At 49.6% G+C, this 20844-nt stretch overlaps 2 protein-coding genes and 1 long non-coding RNA gene across 3 annotated transcripts in view; 2 read left to right on the top strand and 1 right to left on the bottom strand.

The window, feature by feature from the left end:
* AARS1 (alanyl-tRNA synthetase 1) overlaps positions 1–14902 on the top strand; it is a 48559-nt gene extending 33657 nt beyond the window's left edge. The window contains exons 20-21 of the mRNA XM_077831272.1: positions 6006–6119; positions 14270–14902. Coding sequence (XP_077687398.1) covers positions 6006–6119; positions 14270–14455 — 300 coding nt within the window. The 3' untranslated portion in view covers positions 14456–14902. The remainder of the gene's footprint in view (positions 1–6005; positions 6120–14269) is intronic.
* LOC144272895 (uncharacterized) lies at positions 7693–12405 on the bottom strand. Its single transcript, XR_013347693.1, has 3 exons — positions 12347–12405; positions 11942–12089; positions 7693–7760 (listed from the first exon to the last, which is right to left on the bottom strand). It is a non-coding gene; the product is annotated as an uncharacterized LOC144272895 (long non-coding RNA).
* A 2152-nt stretch (positions 14903–17054) lies between the features above and the next one.
* Positions 17055–19680, top strand: EXOSC6 (exosome component 6). Its single transcript, XM_077831269.1, has one exon. The coding sequence runs from the start codon at positions 17086–17088 to the stop codon at positions 17887–17889; it is 804 nt and encodes a 267-aa protein (XP_077687395.1). The 5' UTR covers positions 17055–17085; the 3' UTR covers positions 17890–19680.
* The last annotated feature ends 1164 nt before the right edge of the window (positions 19681–20844 follow it).

Here is a 20844-nt window from a genome sequence, read left to right as displayed (position 1 = left end):
GGATATGCCCAGTGCATTGCCTGCAGTTATAAGTTATCAGGCAGCCCTTTCTGAGCAAGTGCCTTTATTTTTAAGAGAGAGCATTACAGAGAAATCTTTTTTCTTTTCTTTTTTTTTTTTTAAAGAACCCACAGGCATGCTAAAAAGCTCATCAGAGGTCACCCCAACTCCAGCCTCAGGCTCTGGTAGGTGTTAGTCCTTCAGAACCCACAAATGGGTTTTCCCTGTCGTGACAAGTTCATAACTGTCTCTGACTCAAACCAGACCCAGGCTGGCAGTTCAGAGGCCCGAGCTATATAAAGAAATGGCTGATCTCCAGTCTCTGGGTGATCAGCAGGTGACCCATGCCTTAGACAATGACCCATGCCTTAGATCCTAGCTTCCAAAGGCTGGGATTTTGCATAACTGGAGATGGAGGAAATTGTAATAACCTCGCATTGGGAGTCCGCAGGAAATCTACTGAAGACTTCTTGTCCCCAGAGTCCATTGTTTGGTACATTTTCAATATAGTTCTTGGAGCTCCCAGGCCTCCCCACCGATCTAGAGAGCCATACAATCCGGTCCACAATAATACATCGAGTTAATATAATAAGGCTTTCAAAGATATTGCTGGAAATTGCCCTATCTGTCACAATTCCAGACACCCATTTACACAGCCCTTGTCTCCACAGTATCTGCAGGCCTGTTGGCTTCTGTGCAGAAGGAGAACATTGTTCTGGATCTAGAATTCTTTTTTGGCGCCATTACTGCGATCTACACAGATGTTGCATCTCCCTTGCTGTGTTCCATCACCAGAGTCCAGGAGCCTTTCTCCATTGTGCTGGTGGCATGTCCCTTGTGTAGTAATGTGCTGGCGGTGTCCGCTGGGGGATGGCGCACGCAGTGGGATTACAGCCATCACATTCTGACAGCGCCTCCTGGGCTGGCAGCATCTAACAGTACGGTTGGAGTCGTGTGCATCAGCTTATCCACACACACAGCCTGTTCTGGGAGTTCTGTAAGTACATCAGATCTTTCTCTGAGTGAAGGAGCTCCATCTCCTTTGGAAAGACTTGGTGCCTGGTGCTCAGGGACTTATTTCTTGCCAGTCCATGCAGCCTTTCTGCTCCCACCCTCCGTGCAGCCCACTTCTGCTGACTAATAGAATCATAGGAATGGAAGGGACCTCGAGAGGTCATCTAGTCCAGTTACCTGCTCTCATGGCAGGACTAAGTATTATCTAGACCTTTCCTGACAGGTATTTCTCTAACCTGCTCTTAAAAATCTCCAGTGATGGAGATTCCACAACCTCCCTAGGTAATTTATTTCAGTGCTTAGCCACCCTGACAGGAAGTTTTTTACTAATGTCCAACCTAAACCACCCTTGCTGCAATTGAAGCTTGTTGTTCCTTGTCCTATCCTCAGAGGTTAAGGAGAACAATTTTTCTCCCTATTCTTTGTAACAACCTTCTATGATTCTATGATAACAGTTTTCAAGTACATAAAATATCAGGGTTGGAAGGGACCTCAGGTCATCTAGTCCAACCCCCTGCTCAAAGCAGGACCAATCCCCAACTAACTCATCCCAGCCAGGGCTTTGTCAAGCCTGATCTTAAAAACTTCAAAGGAAGGAGATTCCACCACTTCCCTAGGTAACGCTTTCCAGTGCTTCACCACCCTCCCAGTGAAAAAGGTTTTCCTAATATCCAACCTAAACCTCCTCCACTGCAACTTGAGACCATTATTCCTTGTTCTGTCATTTGCTACCACTGAGAACAGTCTAGATCCATCCTCTTTGGAACCCCCTTTCAGGTAGTTGAAAGCAGCTATCAAATCCCTCCTCACTCTTCTCTTCTGCGGACTAAATAATCCCAGTTTCCTCAGCCTCTCCTTGTAAATCATGTGCTCCAACCCCCTAATCATTTCTGTTGCCCTTTGCTGGACTCTTTCCAATTTTTCCACATCCTTCTTGTAGTGTGGGGCCCAAAACTGGACACAGTACTCCAGATGAGGCCTCACAAATGCCAAATAGAGGGGAATGATCACGTCCCTCGATCTGCGGGCAATGTGCCTACTTACACAGACCAAAATGCCGTTAGCCTTCTTGGCAACAAGGGCACACTGTTGACTCATATCCAGCTTCTCGTCCACTGTAACCCCTAGGTCCTTTTCTGCAGAACTGCTGCCGAGCCATTCGGTCCCTAGTCTGTAGCGGTGCCTGGGATTCTTTCGTCCTAAGTGCAGGACTCTGCACTTGTCCTTGTTGAACCTCATCAGATTTCTTTTGGCTTAGTCCTCTAATTTGTCTAGGTCCCTCTGTATCCTATCCCTACCGTCCAGTGTATCTACCTCTCCTCCCAGTTTAGTGTCATCTGCAAACTTGCTTAGGGTGCAATCCCCACCATCCTCCAGATCATTAATGAAGATATTGAACAAAACCGGCCCAAGGACCGACCCTTGGGGCACTCCACTTGATACTGGCTGCCAGCTAGACATGGAGCCATTGATTACTACCCGTTGAGCCCGACAATCTAGCCGCTTTCTATCCACCTTATAGGCCATTCATCCAGCCCATACTTCTTTAACTTGCTAGCAAGAATACTGTGGGAGACAGTGTCAAAAGCTTTGCTAAAATCAAGGAACAACACGTCCACTGTTCTCCCCTCATGAGCCAGTTATCTTGTCATAGAAGGCAATTAGATTAGTCAGGCATGAATCCATGTTGACTGTTCCTGATCACTTTCCTCTCCTCTAAGTGCTTCAGAATTGATTCCTTGAGGACCTGCTCCATGATTTTTCCAGGGACTGAGGTGAGGCTGACTGGCCTGTAGTTCCCGGGATCCTCCTTCCCTTTTTTAAAGATGCGCACTACATTAGCCTTCTTTCAGTCATCCGGAACCTCCCCCAATCGTCATGAGTTTTCAAAGATAATGGCCAATAACTCTGCAATCACATCTGTCAACTCTTTTAGCACTCTCGGATGCAGCACATCCGGCCCCATGGACTTGTGCTCATCCAGCTTTTCTAAATAGTCCTGAACCACTTCCTTCTCCACAGAGGGCTGGTCACCTCCTTCCCATGCTGTGCTGCCCAGTGCAGCAGTCTAGGAGCTGACCTTGTTCGTGAAGACAGAGGCAAAAAAAGCATTGAGTACATTAGCTTTTTCCACATCCTCTGTCACTAGGTTGCCTCTCTCATTCAGTAAGGGGCCCACACTTTTCTTGACTTTCTTCTTGTTGCTAACATACCTGAAGAAACCCTTCTGGTTACTCTTAACATCTCTTGCTAGCTGCAACTCCAAGTGTGATTTGGCCTTCCTGATTTCACTCCTGCATGCCTGAGCAATATTTTTATACTCTTCCCTGGTCGTTTGTCCAATCTTCCACTTCTTGTAAGCTTCTTTTTTGTGTTGAAGATCAGCAAGGATTTCACTGTTAAGCCAAGCTGGTCGCCTGCCATATTTACTGTTCTTTCTACACATCGGGACGGTTTGTCTCTGTAACCTCAATAAGGATTCTTTAAAATACAGCCAGCTCTCCTGGACTCCTTTCCCCCTCATGTTATTCTCCCAGAGGATCCTGCCCATCAGTTCCCTGAGATTGTCTAAGTCTGCTTTTCTGAAGTCCAGAGTCCGTATTCTGCTGCTCTCCTTTCTTCCTTTTGTCAGGATCCTGAACTCAACCATCTCATGGTCACTGCCTCCCAGGTTCCCATCCACTTTTGCTTCCCCTACTAATTCTTCCCGGTTTGTGAGCAGCAGGTCAAGAAGAGCTCTGCCCCTCTTTGGTTCCTCCAGCACTTGCACCAGGAAATTGTCCCCTACACTTTCCAAAAACGTCCTGGATTGTCTGTGCACTGCTGTATTGCTCTCCCAGCAGATATTGGTGATTGAAGTCTCCCATGAGAACCAGGGCCTGCGATCTAGTAACTTCCGTTAGTTGCCGGAAGAAAGCCCTGTCCACCTCATCCCCCTGGTCCAGTGGTCTGTAGCAGACTCCCACCACGACATCACCCTTGTTGCTCACACTTCTAAACTTAATCCAGAGACTCTCAGGTTTTTCTGCAGTTTCATACTGGAGCTCTGAGCAGTCATACTGCTCTCTTACATACAGTGCAACTCCCCCACCTTTTCTGCCCTGCCTGTCCTTCCTGAACAGTTTATATCCATCCATGACAGTACTCCAGTCATGTGAGTTAACTACCAAGTCTCTGTCCCCTCTTTCTTCTTTTCTCAGACTAAACAAACTCAATTTTTTCAATCTTCCCTCATAGCTAGTTTCTAGACCTTTAATCATTTTTGTCGCTATTCTCCAGACTTTCTCCAGTTTGTCCACATCTTTCCTGAAATGTGGTGCCCAGAACTGGACACAGTACTCCAGCTGAGGCCTAATCAACACAGAGTAGAGCAGAAGAATTACTTCTTGTGTTTTGCTTACAACACTCCTGCTGATATATCCCAGAATGTTTGCTTTTTTTCCAACAGTGTTACACTGTTAGCTCATATTTAGCTTGTGGTCCACTATGACCTCCAGATCCCTTTCCGCAGTACTTCTTCCTAGGCAATCATTTCCCATTTTGTATGTGTGCAACTGATTGTTCCTTCCTAAGTGGAGTACTTTGCATTTGTCCTTGAATTTCATCCAGTTTATTTCAGGCCATTTCTCCAGTTTATGCAGATCATTTTGAATTTTAATCCTATCCTCCAAAGCACTTACAACCCCTCCCAGCTTGGTATCATCCACAAATTTTATAAGTGTGCTCTTTCTGCCATTATCTAAATCTGATGAAGATATTGAACAGAACTGGACCAAGAACTGATCCCTGTGGAACCGCATTTGGTATGCCCTTCCAGCTTGACTGTGAACCACCGACAACTATTCTCTGGGAATGGTTTTCCAACCAGTTATTCACCCACCTTTATAGTAGCTCCATCCAGGTTATATTTCCCTAGTTTGTGAGACAGTATCAAAAGCCTTACTTAGATATACCACATTTACGCTTCTCTCTATTCACAAGGCCTGTTACCATGTCAAAGAAAGCTGTTAGCTTGGTTTGACACGATTTGTTCTTGACAAATCCATGCTGTTACTTACCACCTTATTATCTGCTCGGTGTTTATAAAATGATTGCTTAGTTATTTGTTACATTATCTTTCCGAGTACTGAAGTTAAGCTGATTGGTCTGTAATTCCCCGGGTTTTCCTTAGTCACCATTTTTTAGTGTGGCGCTATATTTGCCCTTTTCAGTCCTCTGGAATCTATCCCATCTTCCATGACTTTTCAAAGATAACCAGTAATGGCTCAGACATCTCCTCAGTCAGCTCCTTGAGTATTCTAGGTATCACTTTTTATCACTTTTCAGGTCTTGCAGGCCATAACAGAGGGTCTCAGTCTCCCTGTGCAGGTTCCCCATCACCCACCCCAAGCTGTATGCATGCTAAGAAGGTGGTCATTTCCTCACTTTGTTCTGAGCAGTTCTCCCCTCTCCTCGCTTATACCCACTTGCAAACCATGGTTTCACTGGTTTTGTGGCTGAAGAGCTGCAGATTTATGAGGCCTCAAGTGACCAAAGACAGGGAACTGAATGAGGCTGAGAGTTCGGTATGGACTGGGGAGCTGGCGCAGCTCGGGGGGTAGAGTCTGTGTGGGCTTCAGAAGCACAGTACTCCAAGCGGTGGCCTGGGGTGACTGGGACAAGCCACTGTTGCTGATGGAAACATGGAAGGCCATGTCAACTCTAGAGGATCCATGCAGGCTATGCTGCACTCCTGAGAATCTGAGTGCTGCAAAGGTGCTCCTCGCTGCTTCAAGGCAAAATGCATGAGGAAGGTCTTGATCCAGGATCTCGGCCTGGCAATGGCTTGTGTCAAGTTATCTTCAGGGCCATGGGGGACCATCCTGGCTGGGACTGCAGAGTAACCTGTGTGGGAGCCTGCAATGTGCAGTGTGTTCCTAGGCCAGGTGGAAGGTATGCTGGGATGGACTGGCTCTTGCCATTTCTCTGTGTATGTATGTGTCACTCCACAGGCCCTGAATGAATCTCTGAAGCTATTCAAGGCTTATTCCCCTCAGACAGCAGCCATGCTCTTCTCAGTGGATAATGAAGCTGGAAAGATTACCTGCTTATGCCAAGTACCTCAGGTAGTACCGTGTGTGTGTGCCCATCCATGTGCCCACCCTGCAGCCATTCAAATGGAGTGTTAGAGCACTCACCACCAGCTGGGGGCCACTACAGGATTTCTGCACCCCTCATGCGCAGGGAGTGTCTGTAATGGGGACTGCACCATGTAAGACAGTGGTCCCCAAACTGTGGGGTGCACCCCACTGGGAGGGCACAGAGGAAGGTTTGGCAGGGCCCGGGCTAGCCCCCTTGGGGAGTGGGGAGGCAGTGCCACCCAACCCCGCCACACCCCCAGCTGTGACCACAGCTTTGGCGCCTTTCCCCCTGGGTGGGTGGGGCAACCCTGAAAAATTTTTGGGGACTACTGTTGTAAGACAAGAGATCAAAAAATGGGCACAGACACTGCCCTTGAATTAGGATCCTATAAAATGGGCAGCTGCTACTGAGGAAAGAGGCTCTGAAGAAGTATTACCTGGTGTTTCCTCTCATTCCTGTCCTCTTGCTCTGACTGCGCCCCTTCAGCCTTGCACTGGCATCCAATGGCATATTCCAGTTTTTTGTTCTGTTACTGGTGCAAGTGCAGGGCTTTGTCCTGCTAGAAAGGGCAAACCAAGAGTCTGAGCTTCCTGAGGTGACACGAGCTGTAGATGCTGGAGCCAGGTTTGGGCATTGCAGAGTGGCAGGTGCGAACTATATGCAGTGAAGATTCCATGAGTGAGAGCTCCCTGCTCCAGTAAGGAACGTGTGTGTCGGCTGCTTTGCTTGGCACTTTAATTGTGTGCCAGTGGTCCCAAGATCTGCTTGAGAGGGAACTGGGTCAGGCACAAGGTGCGAAAGGGATGCCATACTGAAGAATAACTTCAGTAATTCAGTCCAATTTAAGGACAAACCTCCTGGGTAGTTTCAGGGCTATACAACGGGGGTTATTCAGAAACAGCTATTCTGGGATAATGCCACATGCAGACACTCTTCGTCTGGAATAAGAGTACCTTGTTGCTAGTGTAGTGTAACCTACTTTGAAAGCTGTTCCTGAAACACACTGTGTAGACAAGCCTTCAGACTGAAATCTCTGGATCAGGCTCATGGCCATTCATTAGATGAATTCCACTCACCTCTCTTTTCCCTGTTTTCCATGATGCTCATTTTCCCCCCCTTCTGCACCTTCCCCCATGTTCAGTTGGCTCTTTCTTTCCCATCTCACTGATATACTGGGGTGGGCCCTTTCACCCTGGATGCTGTATTTATAGACGATGTGAAGTACTAGGCTTCTCGTCCCCCAGCCCCTCTTTCCTCTCTCCAGGATGCGCTTAATGTAAACCAGTGGTTCTCAACCAGGGGTACGCAGAGGTTTTTCAGGGATACAGCAACTCATCTAGAGATTTGCTTAGTTTTACGACAGGCGACATAAAAAGCACTTGTGAAGTCAGTACAAACTAAAATTCTTCTTCAAGTTGTGTCCCTGTGGGTGTCAGTGAGTCCTTGTGCCGCAGATCAGAGATTTTAGGTAACAGTGCTCGGTCGGGTCGTGCATGCGCAGTAGTCTCGTGGTGACGTTGGCACCTCATGTAGCGCGCACACGACCCAACCCTTTCAGTTCCTTCTCTACGTCCTCAGCTGCAGACAGAGCTCAGTGGCACTGCTGCCTCTTCATTTTTCTCTTTCTAGAAATAAATTTGTTTTAGATTGTAGTTGCATAGTTCTTAGCTAGTTAGTACATAGACTCTTAACTAGTCAGTTATTCAAAATTTCTTTTTCTTTTTGTGTGTATGTGTATATGTATATAATATATATAAATAGAGAGAGAGAATTTTCACTCGTTTTCCAATTGGGAAACTTTAGCGGACATGATGCCCGGCTTGCCTGGATTTTAAAAATGTGAATCTTGCCATGAGGCAATGCCTATCTCCAACGCCCACGCACAGGGTGTCTGTTGTTTGAGGGAGACCCATGTCCCCCAGAAATGTGCACATTGTAGCAACCGGAAGGCTGGGGCAAGGCGTAACCGAGATCTCCGCCTCAAGATGATTTTGATAAAAAAATCTCTTCAGCCTCCTCAGGAAACCAAATCCACATCGGCAGAGGCTCTAAGAGCAAACCCTCTAATAACGGGAGTGCTCAGTCTTCCAAACCATCTAGGAAGTGAGTCATGACCCCCCCCACCCCCCAAAAAAAAGAAAAAAAAAAAAAAAAGGAACACTCAGAAAAAGAAGAGGTCCCGGGTGAGGTTGATATCCTTGATGCCGAGCTCATCTACAGTGAGAACCTTTGAGGCTCCGAAGCATCATCCCCTTGTGGACGGTCCCTCTGCCAAGCCCCACTACACTAACATGGAGTTGAGATGCACATGCCTCCTTCATGGCATTGACCACTCCAATGTGGAACTCGGCACCGACACCAGTTCCTCTGGCAATGCTGCCACCATCTGCACCGACTCATTTGTTGGCACCGGCAGACAGACTGAGAATGGCACTGATCATCTCGACAAAGGTGGACCGCAATAATAGCGGTACTGCAGTCACCACTGCTCGGCACCGAGCAATCACCGGGCCAATGTGCCTCACAGTCTCTCCATAGTGATGAAGAGGGAGGATGCACAGGGTAGCCAGTTCTCCTCCTAGCATTCTTCGCCTACAGAGAGGAGACTCCATGGGAAGCTGCCAGAACCAATCCATGCCAATTTCATGAGATGCAACAATGGTATGGGCAACCCTGGCTCTGCCCACCGCCACCTTTCCCTATGCAGTGGCCTCCCTAGGACTCCTGGGCGGCATATAGAGCCCACTATACAGATCCTCTACCCCAGCCTGACGGGAAATTAATTCTCCTCCACCTTCCCCAAGTAGGGAAACATCGGAGGCTCGCAAAGGGGTGGCAGAAGAAGAGGAAGAAATTTCAGAACAGGAACAGAAAGGCATTTCACCAGCTCCTAACTCATCTTCCACACCTGATGTGGCCATCATACTACTGCCTCCAGCTACAACAGATGACCTGAAACAGTTTCAGGAACTCTTCAAAAGAGTAGTGGCCAGCCAGGACATTCTGCTTGAGGAGGTGCAAGAGAACCAGCACAAGCTGCTACAAATATTGCAGACATATATATGGCAGACCCCTGCAACTGTACAAGTAAAACTGTACTGCAACCAGTAAAAGGGCTGACAAAGTACTTTGTACCAGCGAAAGGGATGGACTTTCTTTTCTCCCACCCACAACCCAACTCCCTGGTGGTTGAAGCTGCCAACCATCGCAGCAAACAGCCCCAATTCCGCTCCACCCCCCCCCCCCCCAGGATAAGGAGCACAAAATATTAGACCTTTTCCATCGTCAAGTGTACTCGTCAGCCACACTCCAATTCAGGGTTGCCAATTACTCAGCCCTCCTGGCAAAATATAACTTTGAAAACTATAGCAAGCTACAAGACTTTCTAGAAGCCCTTCCAGAGGACAAACGTCCCCTGTTCACTGCCATAATGAACAAGGCACAGATAATTGCCTATACAAGTCTATAAGCCTCAATGGATGTAGCAGACACTGCTTAAAGAACAGCGACCACAGCTGTTGTAATACGTAAAGCATCTTAATTACAGCCATCAGGGATCCCAAAAGAGCTTCAATTGAAGGTGGAGGACCTTCCGTTTGACCAGGAAAAGCTCTTCTCTTCTGCACCAAAATGGATGAGGTTTTACATACGGTGAAAGGTTCTCAGGACACCCTGTGCACATTAGGCATGTACACTCTGCCTAATAAGCAACGCTTGTATACACCATACCAGAAAAGTAGACACACAGCTTTCCAACGCCCACAACAACAGCAATTCGATCACAACAGAAACAAATGTCCACAAAGATGTAGGGCTGCACAAAGCCAGTCCTCGTCTTCTCAACCATCTGCAACCAAGCCACAGTTTTGAAGCCTTGGTTGAGGGTCTGAATGAGTCTTGGTTGGGGGGAGGGATAGCTCAGTGGTTTGACCATTGGCCTGCTAAACCCAGGGTTGTGAGTTCAATCCTTGAGGGGGCCATTTAGGGATCTGGGGCAGAAATTGGGGTTTGGTCCTGCTTTGAGCAGGGGATTGGACTAGATGATCTCCTGAGGTCTCTTCCAACCCTGATATTGTATGATTCCCCACAGTACTGCACTGCTCCTACCCCAATTTTTGGCCACCGCCTGCGCCCATTTTACTATGCTTGGGCAGCAATAACAATGAACCAGTGGGTACTGGAGATCATAAGACTGGGTTATGCCATCTTCAGGGACCCTTCTCACAAGGACTTCTTACAACAGGAAGTGAACCATCTCCTACAATTGGGTGCCGTGGAGCAAGTTCTAAATCAATACAAAGGGAGGGGTTTTTACTCCCATTATTTTTTCACCAAAAAGAAAATCGGCGGATGGAGACCCATCTTAGACCTTCAGAAGTTCAACAAATTTGTGCGCAACCACAGATTCAAGATGGTCACACTGGCCACAATTATCCCCACACTAGACGGGGGGACTGGTTTTCAGCCCTCTACCTCCAAGATGCCTATTTCCATATTACCATACACCTGGCTCACAGATTATTCTTAAGATTCACTGTAGAGTCCAACCACTACCAATACCGAGTACTACCCTTTGGTACCCTTTCTACTGCCCCTCAAGTTTTTTCAAAAACCCTTGCGGTAGTGATGGCCCACTTACAAAAGAGAGGAGTGATGATCTTCCTGTACCTAGACGATTGCTTGCTGAAAGGTACGACTCGGGAAGAAGCGACGCACATAGTACAGACCACCATCGAACTGTTCCGCACACTAAGGTTGTAGATCGATATACAGAAATCTACTCTGAACCTGATACAACAACTGGAATTCATCGGGGCGTACCGCGATTCCACACAGGCCAGAGCAATGCTGCCCCACCACAGGTTCATAAATATAATTAACCTCATATTGACAGTCACCAGCAGCCCACAAAAATTTCAAGGACTTGCCTACAACTATTAGGTCATATGGCGGCCACGACGTTCGTTATGCACCATGCGAGACTATATATGTGCTGCCTTTTAGGATTGGCTGAGCACTGTGTACAAGCCCAGCAAACACTCTAAACAAGAAAGTGACACTACCCTCAAAGGTTATTGCATCAGTACACTGGTGGACGAAACCAGAAAATGTCTGCACAGGGATCCCTTTCCAACAGGACCCTCCATCACTAATAAGCACGACCGACATGTCCCCTGATAGGATGTGGCGCTTACTTAGACCAACACACCATACAAGGCAAGTGATCAGCGATGGAAACTCAGCTCCACATCAATCTTCTGGAGCTCCAAGAGGTATACAGTGCGTGCCAACAGGTCCTGATTATACAGAACAAATCAATCCGCCTACTAACTGACAACATAGCATGCATGTTCTATATCAATCGACAAAGAGGAGCTTGCTCCCATTCTCTCTGCACAGAAGCCCTGAAATTGTGGAACTAGTGCATTTGCCACAACATAACCATTGTGGCATCTTACCTTCCGGGGTGTCAACACAACAGCAGATAGGTTAAGCAGACATTTCTCTGAGGAACACAAATGGTAAATACACGACTGTCCTCAAACCGATATATCAAAAAATGGGGCTATCCATCCATAGACCTGTTTGCATCAGCAGCAAAGCACAAGTGCCAGCTCTTCTGCTCCAGAGTGGGACTAGCACCCAAGTCACTAGGGAACACCTTTCTCATATCGTGGAACACATCGCTCCTGTATGCAATCCCGCTGATACCTCTAATCCGATGAGTTATTCACAAGATACGGGCTGACAGAGCGCACACATTATGATTGTTCCCACTTGGCCCAGACAGACTTGGTTCCCTTACCTGTCGTGCCTAACAGTGTGTGCTCGATGACGTCTTCCATTGTGGATGGGTCTCCTCTCACAGAATGGAGGCTGGACTCTCCATCCGAATCCAGCGAAACTCCACCTCAAAACATGGCTCCTACGTGGTTCCAACATAGCTAATTGGACTGTTCAGAAAGAGTGAAACAGCTGTTGTTAAATAGCAGGAGATTTAGCACTCGACATATCTACCTCTAGAAATGGAAGAGATTCTCACTATGGTGCTAACAAAAACTAACTGCAGTCACGGCGCCTCTACTGATCATATTAGATTGCATGTTAGAACCAAAAAGAATTGGATTTAGCCATAAGCTCTGTCAAAGTACACCTATCAGCCTTTACAACCTTTCACCATAAGGTGGAGGGAATGTTCATCTTCACTCACCCAACTACTAGACGCTTCCTTGTTGGTATACAGAATATGCACCCAGAAGTCCGACAACCGGCACCACCAGGGGACTTGAATCATGTACCAAATGCCTTACAAGAGCACTTTTTCAACCACTGGTGACCTGTTCACTCCTTCGTATGTCTATGAAAGTTGCGTTTTTGGTAGCGATCACATCAGCCAGATGAGTCAGTGAAATCGGGACACTTATGGCCGAACCTCCTTACACTGTGTTCACTAAAGACAAAATCATGTTATGACCACACCCAAAATTTTTACCGAACGTAGAAACATCCTTTCATGTAAATCAAACCATACACCTACCTACATTTTACCCTAAACTACACTTGGATACATAAGAGGCTGCCCTACATACACTAGATGTCAGATGAGCCATAGCATTCTATTTAGACAGAACGAAACCCTTCCGCAAATCCCCAAGACTGTTTATCTCCATAACAGAATGCTCCGAGGGCTGGGTAATATCGACCCAGAGACTATCTAAATGGATCTCTACCTGTATCCAACTTTGCTACCAGTTGCACAACAAGGAAACTCCACCAGGCATCCAATCCCATTCTACCCGTGCCATGGCTACATCCATAACTTTCCTGAACAATGTCCCTCTAACAGATACATATAGGGCTGCCGCATGGGCATCAGAGCACACCTTTGCAAAATACTATGCCATCACCCAGTGCACTATGTCGGACGCTATACTAGGCCTTACTGTGCTCTCTGCTACAACATACAACTCCCAAGCCCTTATTGTCCACAATAGGGCACTGCTTTACAGACACCTAAAGTGGAGCACCTACAGGGACACTACTTGAAGAAGTAGTTACACAAGTTGTGCAGTAATGATGGTTCTTCGAGATGTGTTCCCCTGTGGGTGCTCCACTACCTGCCCTTCTCCCCTCTACTTTGGAGTTCGTACCTCGAGCTCCTCAGTAAAGAAGGAACTGAAAGGGTTGGGTCATGCGCAAACTACATGAGGTGCCAACAGCACAGAGAGACTACTACTGAGCATGGGTGACCCGACCGAGCACTGCTACCTAAAATCTCCGATCTGCAGTTCAAGGATGCACCGACACCTAAAGTGGAGTACCTACAGGGGGACACATCTCGAAGAACCATCGTTACTGCACAAGGTAACTACTTCTTTCATACGGACAATGACTTGTTTATACTGCTCTATATACTATACACTGAAATGTAAGTACAAGGAAGTATTTCTTCACACAATGCACAGTCAACCTATGGAACTCTTTGCTAGAGGACGTCGTGGAGGCCAAGACTATAACAGGGTTCAAAAAAGACCTAGATAAGGTCATGGAGGACAGGTCCATCAATGGCTGTTAGCCAGGATGGGCAGGGATGGTGGCCCTAGCCTCTGTTTTGCCAGAAGTTGGGAATGAGCAACAGGGAAAGGATCACTTGATGATTACCTGTTCTGTTCATTCCCTCTGGGGCACCTGGCATTGGCCACTGTCGGAAGACAGGATACTGGGCTAGATGGACCATTGGTCTGACCCAGTGTGGCCGTTCTTAATATTTATATTCCAATTGATTTATTTTATAATTACTTTCTCATTTTGACCATATAAGCAATTTTTCAGTACTGTGCTGTGATGCTTTTGTATTTTTGTCTAAATTTAGAAGCAAGTAGTTTTTAAGTGAGGTGAAACTTGGGGTATGCAACACAAATCAGACTCCTGAAAGGGGTACAGTAGTCTGAGCCACTGATGTAAACAAAGATGGGGGCTCTTGCCCGCCTACCTGGAAAAGACAGCTCCTTCAACCCCCGGCACTGTCAGCTACAGCAAAGAGCCTGGAAATCCTGCCTTCCCCCAGCAATCACTAGAATTGACTCCAAACCTTGCTGTCTTTATAATCATCTGAACTCTTTTGCTTTTCCAGGAGGTTGCCAACAAGGGCCTGAAGGCCAACCAGTGGGTGCAGGAGGTGTCGGGGCTGATGGATGGCAAAGGTGGTGGGAAAGATGTCTCTGCCCAGGCTACAGGCAAGAATGTTGGCTGCTTAGAGGAGGCTCTGAAACTGGCCACAGACTTTGCCAAGCTCCACCTGGGCGAGTTGAAGAATTGACCTGATGCCCCTACACTGGCTCGTGGCGCATAAGGGAATGCTGTCAACTCCCTCCTCATTCTCATCAGCCTGGCTGATAGGTTACAGTTTAATGGGGTCTGTGGAGACAGATACTGCACATCATTCCTTCTGAATCCATCTGCTTGAGGCATTAGCAGACTAAAAGCAGAATCATGCTGTAGTGATCAAAACAAGGGATAGAGAGCCAGCAACTCATGTCCTAATCCAGCTCTAAGGTCTCCTGCTGTAGCCTTGGTTAAGTCACTTCACTTTCACCCCTCTGTATCTGGTCCTTGTCTAAAATTGAGCTGATAATACTGACCTACTTTCCAGGGTCGCTGTGAGGATTAACTAGCTAATGTAAAGTCTGCAGAGCACAGTCCAAGGTGCTAAATATTAGTAAATATTGTCAACCTTCTAAAATAAATTAAAATGCATGAAAGCCAAGAGTCTGCGAATACCAGCCGTCCCTTCCTGTTACAACCACTGGAAGCATGAGCTGTAATTAGAATGGGTGTTGGAGCTGGGATCCAAGCTGCTACATTATTTTGTCCCTTACCACTGCTACCCAGCTGTAGATAATGTGGGAAGCTGTATTAATCTAAGCTGCTCTAGCTATATCTCCTACCTTTAGCTGGGAAACCTCTCTCTGCTTAGAACTGTGAGCCAACTCAGTGTTGGGTCAGTGTTAATAAAATGACATATGCACTGAGTGCTGTGAACTTAAAAGGAGCAGGAGGATAGCTCAGTGGTTTGAGCATTGGCCTGCTAAACCCAGGGTTGTGAGCTCAATCCTTGAGGGGGCTGTTTAGGGATCTGGGGCAAAAATTTGGGATTGGTCCTGCTTTGAGCAGGGGGTTGGACTAGATGACTTCCTGAGGTCCCTTCCAACCCTGATATTCTGTGATTGTTAATGAAAAATTAAGTGTTGCCATTTTGATTTGCTGAGGGCACTTAGTGTGGGAGCAGCATATTACTCAGATGTTTCCACCCTTCACAGTAGGTGCCTGCTACTGGCAAAAAGAACAAGTTAATGAATCCACTGGTTCATTTGTCCTAAGAGCTGCTTTTCACTGTCCACTTGGAGAGACAGGAAAAGGAGCACTGTATACAAAGAGGCTTGCACCAGGGACAGGGGAAGGGTGGCTTCACCGTAGCATGGCCTTAGTAACCCTCACCCTGTAATATCTTGTAAGGGCCTTATGCTGCTTCCCTTATGAATCAGACCCTGGGGTTCCAGAAACAGAGGAATGAGGAAAGGAAGAAAGAAGCATAGGAAACCAGAGCAAGTATAGCCCTACAGATACTTTACTAATGTGCCTCAGCGCTCCATTCAACCTACAGCAACCTAACCCAAACCAGCATAAGCCCCATTTTGTGCTGGTGTAGTGCATGGAGGGTAGAGGTTAGCACTGATGTAATTGAGTCAGTTTAGTTATGGGGTGCCAGCTTGGAAAAATCTGGAACTGTCTTGTGTCTCCAGCAGGAGGGAGCCCAGCCTCGTGGGGGCATGATCCTGAGGGAAGCAAGGGCTAGGTAGGGTGTTTGATTGCAGAGGAGTGATTGTGGCACAAAAATACCCAGCATCCCTGTCATTCTCTTGGTGAAATACTGCCCCATGTGTGTGCAGAGGTTACAGGGAGAAGGCGGCCAGTCTGGTGCACTGCAACAGTAACCCAGGGAACATACGTCCCCTTAAGCCCAGCCACCAGGCTAGACAGCAGCTCCTGGGCCTGAACTCAGGCAATGGAGCAAAACCCCCAGGCAAAACCTGCAGGATCCTTGACCGCCACTGCAATAACCCTTGATCCCCAGCCACCCCTGCAAGGGTGCCTGGTGTCAGGGTGGGCCCCACACATCCTACCTCAGGGAGGGCAGAGTTAGCTGGAAGCTCGGTGCCCGCTCCCCATTGGGGGCACTGCAGGAAGGGGGTCAGCCCCAGGCTGCCTTCGCGGGGAGCCCTGCGCCTAGGGCATGCACTGTCCCTGCTAAGGGGCCCCGGGGAGGGTCGCCCCTCGCTAAACCGCGCACCCCGCCCTCACCGCCCGCCCCGCGCTAATCCCCCCGCAGCCTTCCCCGCCATGAGGGCCAGCCCCGCGCTACCTTCTCCCGCCCGCCTCTCGCCACCACCCCGCTTCCCGCCATAACGGCCGGTCTCGCGCTACCCCTTCTCCCGCCCGCCTCTCGCCACCACCCCGCTTCCCGCCATAACGGCCGGCCTCTCGCCACCCCTTCTCCCGCCCGCCTCTCGCCACCACCCCGCTTCCCGCCATGACGGCCGGCCTCGCGCTACCCCTTCTCCCGCCCTCCCCGCAGCCCTCCCCACCCGCCTCTCGCCACCACCCCGCTTCCCGCCATGACGGCCGGCCCCTCGCTACCACAGCCCCACCCCACCCCACCCCGCCGCCACGGCCGGCCGCACGCTACCCCTTCTCCCGCCCTCCCCGCCGTGACGGCCGGCCCCGCGCTACCCCAGCCCCACCCCGCCGTGACGGCCGGCCCCGCGCTACCTCGGCCCCACGCCCCCTTAACGGCCGGCCCCGCGCTAACTCCCCGCGGTCAGCGCCGCTGACCCCGCCCCCGGCAGCGGCCCCGCCCCACCCGCGCCCCGTGGAGCGCAGCGGGCCGCCATGGCGCTGGACCACCGGCGCGTGCCGGGCCCGGAGGAGTCGCAGGCCCCGCTGCTGTACGCGGCGCCTGGCGAGGCGGGCACGGACGCCCCGGGCCGGGAGGCGGCGGCGCTGCGGCCGCTGCTGGCGCGGGCCGGGCTGCTGAGCCAGGCCGAGGGCTCGGCCTACGTGGAGCTGGCCGGCGGCACCAAGGTGCTGTGCGCCGTGCGCGGGCCGCGCGAGGCGGCCGAGGGCCGCGGCCGGCTGCTCTGCGAGTTCCGCCGCGCGCCCTTCTCCGTCCGCGGCGCGCGCCCGCGGCCCGGCCCGGCCACCGCCGCCCGTGAGCGCGAGCTGGGCCTGGCGCTGCAGGAGGCGCTGGCGCCGGCCGTGCGCCTGGCGCGCTACCCGCGCGCGCGGCTGGAGCTCACGGCGCTCGTGCTGCAGGACGGCGGCTCGGCGCTGGCGGCCGCGCTCTCCGCCGCCGCCCTGGCGCTGGCCGACGCGGGCGTGGAGATGTTCGACCTGGTGGTGGGCTGCGGCCTGTGCCGCGCGCCCGGGCCCGGCGGCGCCTGGCTGCTGCAGCCCAGCGAGGCTGAGGAGCGCGCGGCCGCCGCCCGCCTCACCGTGGCCCTCATGCCCGGCCTCAACCAGGTGGCCGGGCTGCTGGGCAGCGGCCAGGGCGGGCCGCCCGAGAGCTGGGCCCAGGCCGTGCGGCTCGGCCTGGAGGGCTGCCAGCGCCTCTACCCGGTGCTGCGTCGCAGCTTGCTGCGCGCCGCCGAGCGCCGGGCGGCCGAGGGCCCGCGGGCCGTGGGGGCCAGCGCCTGAGCCAAGGCGGGCGGGGCCGGGGGATCAACGACGGCCCCCGGAACCGGCACCGACCTGGCCCCCAGCTCCCTCAAAGCGGCGCCCACCGCTCCCCCTTCCCGGGGAAACCGATCCAGCGCCCTGTCCTCCAGGATGAACAGGGGATGGGGCAGCCCCCCTCCCAGGGATCGTCTGGGGGGTCCTAGCAGCACAGCCCCCTCCGGCCAGCAAATCTGTGACTTGAGATCGACCCCCCCCCCCCCCGCCGCTGGTGAGCAGGGCGGCCCTCCCCAACAAAGCCAGCTGGAGGCCTGCCCCACTGCTGGGGGGGAGCAGAGCCGCAATCCCGTCCTCCTGCTGCTGGACTGCTAATGGGACGGAGTAACTGATCCACGGAGCAGCGGCACCGTCGCCAAAGGGAAAGCCCCACTGGGGATCAACAAGGAGGCGGCGTGGCCACTGCCTGGGGCTGCTCCACTCAGCAAGGAAAAATGAGCCAAATTGAGGCTTGTCTTCCAAGGGGAACACATCATAGACATTTCCACTGGCGATCAAGCAGCCCCCATGCCCTGAGGGAAACTCTGCACCTGCATGATGGGAAAATTGTGGACATTTCAACCGAAATTGGGACTGAAAACAGGAAGCAAAATCTGGAGATGGAACATATGGAGGGATTTTTTTTTCTTCTCAACTCCAGTACTGAGTGGGGTGAGCTGGAGATGTCTTGTAGAAGAGACTTAACACTGCAGAAATTACAGAAACTGTGGCAAACCTTAGGGCAAGTTCCCCACACCCAGTGGCACATTGTGCCCATGGCAGCTATCATCCGCCATACAATTGTCTACTCTTAAGTGTTTTTAAAGTATAATAGAAATGATTTTGTACTTTATGGTTAATACGATTCAGCAGATACCACTGAGATATTAACTGGGTTTTGCAGGTTGTTGGTTCTGTGCAAAAATTTGAAGCAGTCCAATCTTTCCATTAGTAGGATTAGACTTCCTTGATATTTTGGTGTGTATAAATGTATTTGGTGTGTGCTCCAGGAAAAAACGAACTGTCCCTCCTGCCTTAGATTTTAAAACGTTTCCGTTGACTCCTAACTGATTGCTAGGATATGGCAAGAAATACTGCTGATCACCAGAGATCTGTTTTATTAGATGGTTTGAAATGTTTTTCTATTATTTCTTGTGACATTTGTTGACTATATCTTAACTCTTCTCCTGAAAATCGAGACTGCATTTTTCCTGGTGTTCATTTCTCTTTCCCTAAAAATGGCAGGAACCATGCTAGTGTAGGCTAGTGTGATTATTTTGGTTTGATCTGGCCCTGTCTTACCACCTCTCTGGTTGCAACTCTGCTCAGTAGGGGTTCTTTATTGTCTGTCAATGCTTAATTTGCAGAGGTGCCAATTAACTCACATTCTCCATACAATGGACATGTACTAATGCAGTTTTTTTTTCTTTCTGTGGGCTTCATGTACACTTGCATTCTTTTCATGTTGCCCGCAAGTGTTAATAATTGACCACAATAGGAAGAATTGGTAATGAGATCCTTTGTGCTGAATCTGCTGTAATAGTGTAACTCACCCAGCCCCTGGATTGTATTGACTGGGAGATGTGTTCCACACAGAAGTGATGATGAAAGGGTTTGGGTGTCGCCTTTATGCTTTGTGACTAAACTGTGAGCAACAGTCAGAAACCACTTCCCAGTAAAATCCAGTGCATATATAAGACCTATTTGTAATTCACGACCAAAGATAACTGATTGTATGGGAAACATTTTTCTATAATAAATCCATCTTACTGTGAAGTTCACTTTTTCTTGGCTTTGATCTGTGTGAGTGTCTCAATTAATCCTCTCCTCTTTAATGGGCCCTTTGATGGTAACATTTTCTAAGTGACATCTGTGTTGGTGAAAAGTGCCAGGTTCCCAGCCCTGCAGACTAAAAATCCCTACTTATCCACACATCAGATACAGTGTAGGTAGCGGCAGTGCTAGCTTTCACCTACTGCCCACTCTCCAGCTCTGAGCCGTAGGGGTCACCTCTAGCGTGGAGAGGGTAGCTTTGTGCATATTGGCCTCTGCTCATATGGAAAAGGGGAATTATCTAAAACTTTGCTTTAGAAACTGGATTGACAGCAACAAATTTCACCACGGTTACTGAACAGCACATTGTAACAGCTGGGCTGGTTTGAGTCTTGTCCTAGAGGGGAAGGCATTACAGCTGTTAGTGTTTATGCAGAGGTGATGATGTTATTGTTATCCCTTAAATGGAAAAGAGGCAACTAAGGGGGGGATATGATTGAGGTCTATAAATTAATGATTGGTGTGGAGAAAGTAACTAAGGAAGTGTTTCAGAGTAACAGCCGTGTTAGTCTGTATTCGCAAAAAGAAAAGGAGTACTTGTGGCACCTTAGAGACTAACCAATTTATTTGAGCATGAGCTTTCGTGAGCTACAGCTCACTTCATCAGATGCATACGGTAAAGCTTATGCTCAAATAAAGTGGTTAGTCTCTAAGGTGCCACAAGTACTCCTTTTCTTTTTAAGGAAGTGTTATTTACTCCTCCTCATAACACAAGAACTAAAGGTCACCAATGAAATTAATGGGCAGCAGGTTTAAAACAAACACGAGGAAGTATTTTTTCACACAATGCACAGTCAGCCTGTGGAACTCCTTGCCAAAGGCCAAGATTATAACAGGGTTCAAAAAAGAACTAGATAAATTCATGGAGGACAGGTCCATCAATGGCTATTAGCCAGGATGGGCAGGGATGGTGTTCCTAGCCTTTGTTTGCCAGAAGCTGGGAATGGTTGACGGGATGGATAACTTGGTAATTACCTGTTCTGTTCATTCTCTCTGGGGCACCTGGCATTGGGCACTGTCGGAAGACAGGATACTGGGCTAGATGGATCTTGGTCTGACCCAGTATGGGGCTGTTCTTACCTATGGGCCCCCATCAGTAGTATTTGA

The sequence above is a fragment of the Eretmochelys imbricata genome, chromosome 12 (assembly GCF_965152235.1).
Source record: "Eretmochelys imbricata isolate rEreImb1 chromosome 12, rEreImb1.hap1, whole genome shotgun sequence".
Taxonomy (NCBI): domain Eukaryota; kingdom Metazoa; phylum Chordata; order Testudines; family Cheloniidae; genus Eretmochelys; species Eretmochelys imbricata.
The sequence above is the reverse complement of the archived record's forward strand: the minus strand, read 5'-3'. Positions and strand labels throughout refer to the sequence as shown.

Excerpts from the sequence above, each read along its gene's own strand:
- EXOSC6 (XM_077831269.1), top strand. The coding sequence starts at position 17,086 with ATGGCGCTGGACCACCGGCGCGTGCCGGGCCCGGAGGAGTCGCAGGCC.